Raw genomic sequence first — 8,698 nt, 5'->3', positions numbered from 1 at the left:
TTGTCGACAAGGGAACAAGATAGTGGTGATGTTGTCATCACAAATTCCATGATTGGAAAACCCAAAATTATGAAACATCATCGTAACAGGGATATGATGATTCCAAGAAGATATGATTGTGAATAATACTAGCATTTTAGTTTTTTATAATTATAATGACCTTAAAATATTTAAAATAATGATAAAATAAATAAAAGTATTAAAAATAAAGATTTGGACAAATTTGATATTTTAAAATTTTACAAAGTAAATACGATATTTAAAGATTAAACTGAAAATATGTCATAAATATGACGTATAAATGTTTAAAAAAGCATATAGAAATTATTCCTTTAGTAAAATAATGACAAAATCAAAATTTAAAACAAAAAAAAAAAAAAAAAAAAAAAAAAAAAAAAACTAAAGATAACTATAATTAAATTATTTCCCCTTGTTATTTTCCTTCAAACTTCTTTTACCATATTCATTCCCTCTAAAATCTCTCTCCACTTTCTTTACATATTATTTCCCCTCTAAAATCTCCCTCCAATTTCTTGGCATATTCAAACTTGGTGTTAATATGTTATAAACCTTCGGTAATTGAGGATATGAGAAGGTATTGAGTGTTTTTGGAAAACGGATCATTTAACCATCTCATAAATCACTCATTCCACTCATAGAACCAATTTGTACTACAAAAACCTAGTTACATAAGTTTATGGCTAAAGGACCCGATTATGTCAATAGAATTCGGGTTTTTTACTTCTAGCATACAACCCATTTTTTTACTTTAAACCGGATTATATTACACTTCTCTTTATAAAACTCGGTTTTTGCAAAATATAACCTGTTTTTTTCAAAAACAGGGTCCTATATTGCGGTTCCTATGTGACGTTCCGTAGTGGTGAGGGTGTACTCACCAAAAATAATGGACATGGACTTTCTAAAATCCATTGATGCATTTTAAGAAATCCAAGGATTTAGGAGGCTAAATAAATTGAAAGATGAAAATGAAAAAGAGAAAGCAAGCACTAAGTAAAGTGGGAAATTCAAAGAAAAGAAGTGGAGCTAAGAGAAAGCAAGATAAGGAAAGTAAAAGGGTTATAAGAGCAAAGTTAAATGATGAATTCAAGAAGACAATTACTAGAGGGAAAGATAATGAACAAATGATAAATGATCTTAAACAAATGTTAGAAAAATAACTCCACAAAATGAATTATTAATAGTTATTATGTACTGTAAATCCGTAATAACGAACCTACTTTTAGTGATAAGCAACATGCAATAGTAGGCTAGAAAAAGAAATATACAATAGCGAGTTTTTAAATTGTGTTTGGGTTAAAAGGTTTCTCAAAAAAATTTAAAAGAGTTTTATTCAGTAGTTTAAAAATATTTAAAAATATTTATAAAAAGATAAAAATGTAATTTTATACATAATCAATTAAGATTATGAACTTTACCAATCAGATATTTTACTACTCGAGCACGGTTCGATAAGGGACTCAATTAGCTCGAGTTTGACTCGATTAAAGTCAAGTCGGTTTTGAGTATTTTCTGAGTCGATCTCGATTTTCTTATTAATTGTCTCGTCTCGTTTATACCACTACCATATAACCGTTTATTTTTTAAACTAATTTATAACCCGTGGAAACCACGGGTACAAAATTTATTAAATCTTTATAGTAAAACTTAAAATTATTAATCAATTACTTTAAATATATTATTAATTAAAAGATTTTTTTAACCGTTTATTTTTTAAATTACTAACCTCAAGTGATAAACTCAGAAAATAATTTTTATTTACATTATATAATGTTTATAGTTATATTCAATATAACACTTATTTATAAAAAATAAAAAATAAAAAAAATAAAAAAAAAAAAGTTAAGTCACCCGTTTTGATACAAAATTCAACTTGTCGCTTTCCATTTGTGTAGCCGCATTATAGGCAGTAACTCTAATTTATCGTTTTAACATTATACCATTCGTGAAAATATGTAAATACTATAACTAATGAGAAATTAAGTCAAATAAATGTCTCAAACATTATTTTCACATGCAAATTCCAGCTATTGGAATAGAACCATCCATTAATATTCATTTTATTTCTCTTTGTAATACTAAATACATAACTTTATAATATCCATGTTATCGTAGTTATAATGATTATTACTTCTCAGTTTATATTTATAAAATATATCAATTAACTACAAAAATAAGTCCCAAACTCAACTAACCCTCTAATTTATGAGGTTCTAAAATATTTCTGATTATAAAATATTTTATTTACGTTAATTATTAGCCCAAAAATCATACATAGAGCGAGACGGGAGAATAACAATACATTTAACAATTTGCTTACGTAAACGATTATGTCAGCTGCTACTCGATTCTCTTCTTCTAGAAGAGAAAAAAGAAAAAAGTGAAAAATAAATAGCAACGTCGTTGGTGGCAAGTAAAGTCATCTCTATAAATACCCTCTCTACCAAAGTATCCATCTCATTTATCGATTTGCTCACATAAATACACCAAAAGATTACTAGATATTTCAGCGATATGGAACAACAGGGGGAAATCGAAGGTTCTGGATCAAGTCCTAGCTTCAGTTTTTACGCTGCTGATACTTCAACATCCATGGCTATCGACAAAGTCATCCGTGAAGAACAGGCCAGTCGATTTCGTGAATCTGGGGATTCCGATGAAGACGATTTTAGATTCTCGTTGGATTTAAGTGAAGAAGAAGTTTCAGCAAAAGAGATCGATTCGCAAGGCTGGACTATTTTTCCTCTTTTCAATCGCGATCTTCTAGTGAACGATGAAGCTAAATCAAAGGATAATGAAATTAATGCTTCTGGTTCTATTACTGGTCAGTTACGGAAGCTTTTTATTGAAGAAGGAGAAGAATCTTCATCGTGTTCATCATCAGATGCCGACGACTTGGAAGTTCTACCTTCTGGAACTTTCTGCGTGTGGAGGCCTAAGACGGAAGGTGGATCGTCATCTGTTATGACTAAAATTAAGAAGAGTAGTTCTACGGGGTCTCTATTGAAGAAGTGGAAGCTCCGGTATATGCTCCGGCGAAGCAACAGTGAAGGGAAGGATGCTGTGGTGTTGTTAACTCCTAAGCAAAAGAGGAATTCCGGTGAGGTTTCCAAAGTCGCCGGTAAGTTGAAGACTCAAACTCCTGTTCATGAGCTATTTTACGTGCGAAAAAGAGCAGAAAATGAAGTCGGAAAGAGGAAGTCGTTTCTACCTTATAGGCAAGTAGGGTTGTTCACAAATGTCAATGAAATGGCGAAGATGCTTCCATTCTAGAATAGCCAAAAGCAATTTTGTTTAATTTTTTAACTCTAATGATATTCAAAAACTGAATTTAGTTATTTATTTGTTTTATTTTATTTTATTATATATATATATATATATATATATATATATATATATATAGTAGGTGTGAGACCCGTGTATTACACGGATTGATTTAAAAAAAGATTAAACATTAAAATGTAAACATAAATTATTTTTTAATATATAACTTTAAAATAAAAAAAGGAAGAAACCTATTTATTCCAATTTAATGTCACATATATGATATTTAATATTTTATATATATAATTATATATTGCTTTAATTTTAAAAATTGAAACAAACCAAAAATTGACAAAATGACAAGTGTCAAAAAACTCATGAAAGATTGACATGTGACAAAAAAAACCTTCATTATATATATATATATATATATATATATATATATATATATATATATATATATTAAAAATGTCTAAAATTAGGAATTGTGAAGTTCTAACCTTATGGCAAATATGGTCCTCTATTTATATGAGTATGTTTATTTATGTCTATTTTCTGGTTTGTGGTTCTTTTCTGTCAATATCTATATTTTAATGGTCACGTGTTGTTTTACTTTGCTTCACTGCTTTGTTGGCCAATCACGTTCGTATCAGTGTTATTCTTTACCGTTTTTGTTACCATACAGTAGCATTAACATACCACCTTCATCTCGATCCTTCTTCAACCATGTGTGTGACTGTTTCTTTGTAGACGCGATCCAGCACCGCCATCTCCACCGTCTTTATGAAGCACCACTAGGCACTCCTTAATTTTTTCACTACTTCTACTATTCATCGTTTTCGAAACCCACCATTTTCTTCCTTTGATGGGTTCCGATTTTGATGGTTCCTTCCCGATATTGAAGCGATGATGTGTTTTATTTTTTAAAAGATTTTGCGTTATCGAGTATCGGGTGAAACTGAGGGTAGTATTTTGGCAGGGCAACTCAGGAGGCATTCTAGTCGGATATTGCAACCGGTGTTTGCAGCCATCCCGGTGTCACCGGTTCAATGCTTCCTTCATATTTAGATGTGCTCCATAAAGTAATTTTTTCTGATTTTCTAGGGTTTTTGTGTGACTTACCTGTTAAGATTGACACCACCACCCAACAAACCGATGAAGCAGGAGGTGGCGAAAACCGACGGTGGAAACCGGTTGTTGATTGCAGCCTTCTTCTAATTTACAGATGAATCGGAAGTAGGATCGATGAAGATTTGTTGATGTATAAAAAAAGGCGATTTTAGTAGCATCGGAGGTGAAATCCCTATCTTCTTAACGAAGCTTTGGATCCCTAGGCTTATCTTACCTTATGCATATATTCATGTAATTGTCTTTTATACTCAAATCTATGTTATTGATGTTTAATTCCCTCCAACTTAACAAATCAGAACTGTTTTTTTCTCTCCATGTTGATTTGTTTTGAGTACCAGGTGTAATTTAAATTTGATTGTCGTTTTTACAAGGTTGCAAACACAAACATTTTTCCATATTCTTCATGTCAACTTGTTGTTTCGACTTTATCTCTGTATGTGTGTCTTCGTATCTATACCCACCACCTGTTTGAAGAAATGTCTGAACCAAATAACAAAAAAAAAACATTTTTTTAATTTTTTTTGTCTGATTATAACGTTGCCTTTGAAATTAAATACCATTTGTTTAGAAAGGTAGATTCTTCGTTTATATTGATTTTAATTTTCACTTCTTCTTAGTATGTTTGTTTTACATTTCCTTTTCCGACTCTAATGATAATTGTGAGCACCATAATTTGATGCAAACTGAAAGATTGAAACCTTAGATAATAAAAGTATCATCATATGTTTGTTTAAAAGTATCATTCATATGTTTGTTTATTAAAATCATTTCATTTTGTTAAGAGTTCAAGTCTCATTTTTGACATATCGTGTATATATTTAGGATTAATATATGAGTAGATTACTCTTTTCCATTTCAAATAAAAATTTAATTTATGATTTACTTACCAATAAGTAAAGTTTTCTTCTCTTATTGACTACAATCTAAAATGAAATATAAAAATATTATAATATGATATTTGTTTACACTTTTCTTGAAATTAAGGTTTTTTTGTTTTATTTATTTTGATTTCATTTGTTTAAACAATTATTTTTCTTGGTTAATATGATTAAATTGTTTAGGGAATTAGATAGGAATGTGATGCTAAGATTGGTTTAACATGAAGGGAATTGAAAGGATTCAAATCAGTATCATATGTGAATGTTGATGTGAACAATCATATTGAATTAAAAATACGTGCAATCAATTTGTCGGTTCCGGTGGAGGTAGTTATCGGCCTTTTGCCTAATCTTCTTCGTCTGGGATCTATCAGGTTACAACTTAGATTGTTTTTTAAATTGATTTCTGCTTAGTTCATCTGTTTTCATTTCGTGACTTCATTTGTGCAGGGCTTTCGTGTACGAGGGTTTTCTTATGTGATCAAATGATTTCCCTTGTGAGTGGCACTTGATATCTTTTCTACATTCTTATGCAACTTTGATGTGGACATCAACGTAGGTCGAATTGAAACTAATAAAGCAAAAAAACATGTACAGCTTGTTGCTAATTATTTGTTTTTTTTAGTGAGTTGTTATATGAAAGGCTATAGATGTTTGGAATTGTTATTACTCATTACAAGAAGAGATGAGGGAGTGATTGAACTGAATTTGCGTTTTTGGGGGTTGTTATGTGACAACCAAAACTGAGCTGAAGAAGTCTACAACAAATTTAGGTGCTTACTCTAATAGTTCCATTGTAATTTTACTAAAATATTTACTTATTTTGTTGTTTCGTCTTGAATTTTGTTAGGATCTGTTTACTTTGATAGACTAGAATGAATGAATGATGGAGGAATGGAATGATTCTTACCCGTTACATTCCATGATATATGGTTTGCAAGATTTTTTTTTTGGAATTTCATATCAACAACCTTTTATGTTTTCGGTTATTGTTTGTTGGTTTAGACTGTTTAACACATTCAAGCCTGCAAAATCGGTTGCGGCCATTTGGAATCAAGAAATCGAGGTAGCTGTTTCCTCCTTTAGTGTTTGGTTTGATAAACCCAATTGCCTGCTCACTGTAGCTGTATCTCACTAATTCTTAATAAAATAATTACCATTTTCAATTTTAAGCTTGAATACATGACTACTAATAACTCGATGTTTTTTTCACAACGGCCAAAATGGTCAATGGAACTACGATCCTGGAGAAATTCTCAATAAATTTTCATCACGGTACATCATAAAATCATCCCAAGTTATCTCCTCAATAGCCTCACCTCCTAAGGCATGGCCAACCTCCTCCCACCATTCACGGGCTTTCTCTTTCAGAATAGAAGTTGCAAATCTGACATTCGCCTCCTCTGTCACACCCCGAAACCGAAGGCGGAAACGTTCCGGGGCGGAGGACGTCATGAATATCGCAACCAATGTACATAGTAAGCATAGTAAACACAAAACATTACATTACATAGAATCCTTTACATTTGTTTGAAAGTAAAGTTATACAAGTGTTATACACGTATATCATATGAACAAAAGCAAGGATAAGTCTTCCAAACACTTCATCTTCTTCAAAGGATGGCGGTGTACCTGTCTAATGCTAACCTGAGAATACAAGCAGTTTGAAAATCAGCATAAAGCTGGTGAGTTCATAAGCGGTTTGGTTTTGAAAAGAATGAGCTCCCTTTTTGGTTTTCTGAAACAGTTGTTATCCAAGAAAATCCCATATTTTCTTATAAAAACAGTTTTGTTATCATTCGTTACACGATTTCGTTTATGAGTAAATATGTTGTCCCAGGAAAATCCTATATTTTCCTATTAGTTTAGTTTTCCATTCATTGCACCATTTGTTTAGGAATTGTTATGTTATCCTAGGAAAATCCCATATTTTCCTAAATGTTGTGGTTAGTTCTTAGTTCTGATTTTGATGTACTAGCATCTACCATACTTTTAGTATTAGTTAGGTATTCTGATATCTTCGTGACCCTACATTCGAATGTCGATTATCTACTATACTTAGTTGTATTTTCGAATATTTGGATACACTCAGAAACGTACATTAACAGTATTTTCGAAGTTCTGGTGATTTCCAAAAGAGTACATTAGATGTATCTTCAAAACTCTGTCGACATCCTAAGGCGTATGTTTTCGAAACTCAGTCGATGTCCAGAGGCGTACTTTCGTATTCGTATTCGTAACTCTGGTGACACCCAAGGCGTACACTAACTGTATATTCGAAGTCTTGGTGTCATCCAAAGGCGTGTTTTCGTATTCGTATTCGTATTCGTATTCGTATTCGTATTCGTATTCGTATTCGTATACCTATTCGTATTCGTATTCGTATTTGTATTCGTATTCGTAATTGTATTCGTATTCGTATTCGTATTCGTATTCGTATTGGTATTCGTATTCGTATTCGTATTCGTATTATTCCTAGCTATACTTTCGTGTTAATATCTATTTCTAACTGTACTTTCGTATTCTCTCTGTTCCTAGCTGTGTGTTATTATCCCTTCACTCTCGTATCTACGGGGAGTGGTAAAGTTCTAAGTTTAATGTTATTAGTCCTGCACTCTCGTATCTACGGGGAGTGATAAAGTTCTTAGTTTAATGTTATTATTCCTTCACTCTCGTATCTATGGGGAGTTATATCAAGAACATTTTTAATGCTTTATGATTCATGCTTTTAACAACAATGATATGGGAATTCATTTGTGAAATATAAAATATATCATTTTAAAACGAGTTTCACGAATAACATGACGGTTTACTCTGCAAATTGAACGATTGGTTAATACACTTTTCCGTGTTAAAAGCATACGAAATATGAAATGAATGAAGTAAAATCATAAGTTTGAGTACAAGAATTCCTTGTACTTTTGCTTGTATTCCCCCCTGAACACATTGAAAAATGGTAGGGGTATGAACTCACCAGTCGAAGAATGTGCCGTCTAGGATGCTAAGTGTCGGTTCAGGGCTTGATAACGCGCGAGGTTCCTACGTAATATGAAATGAGATACAAATGCATCTAATTAGACTTTAAATCACTAATTAGATATGATTATACACTTCGAGGCGTGAAAACACTTCAATTCAAGTGTTCAGAGTGACCCGGGTGGCATCTGTGGATGTGTAGGACCTAGATATGGAGTTTACTCTTCAAGAGTAAACTCCTTGAGGAGTTCACGATCCATTGACCATATCCCCATGAGTTTACGGCCGTAAACTCATGGGTGGTGGGTTCTTGGATGCCAAATGGTCATACAATGCACACGGGAAGGTTCTAGGGTTGATTCCATGGCTTAGGAAGTGATTGGGACTGTAAATGACCTTGGATAAGAGTTTACTACCTTAAACACGAG

General features: G+C 32.1%; 1 protein-coding gene across 1 annotated transcript; it reads left to right on the top strand.

Moving 5' to 3' along the window:
• The first annotated feature begins 2,535 nt into the window (after positions 1 to 2,535).
• LOC145095916 (uncharacterized) lies at positions 2,536 to 3,294 on the top strand. Its single transcript, XM_079033728.1, has one exon. It carries the CDS (start codon positions 2,536 to 2,538, stop codon positions 3,292 to 3,294), a length of 759 nt encoding a protein of 252 aa, XP_078889854.1.
• Positions 3,295 to 8,698: the final 5,404 nt, after the last annotated feature.

The sequence above is a fragment of the Lactuca serriola genome, chromosome 3 (assembly GCF_051521515.1).
Source record: "Lactuca serriola cultivar US96UC23 chromosome 3, Lser_US96UC23_V15, whole genome shotgun sequence".
Lineage (NCBI taxonomy): Eukaryota > Viridiplantae > Streptophyta > Magnoliopsida > Asterales > Asteraceae > Lactuca > Lactuca serriola.
This window is presented reverse-complemented; position numbering and strand designations above follow the sequence as displayed.

Excerpts from the sequence above, each read along its gene's own strand:
- LOC145095916 (XM_079033728.1), top strand. The coding sequence starts at position 2,536 with ATGGAACAACAGGGGGAAATCGAAGGTTCTGGATCAAGTCCTAGCTTC.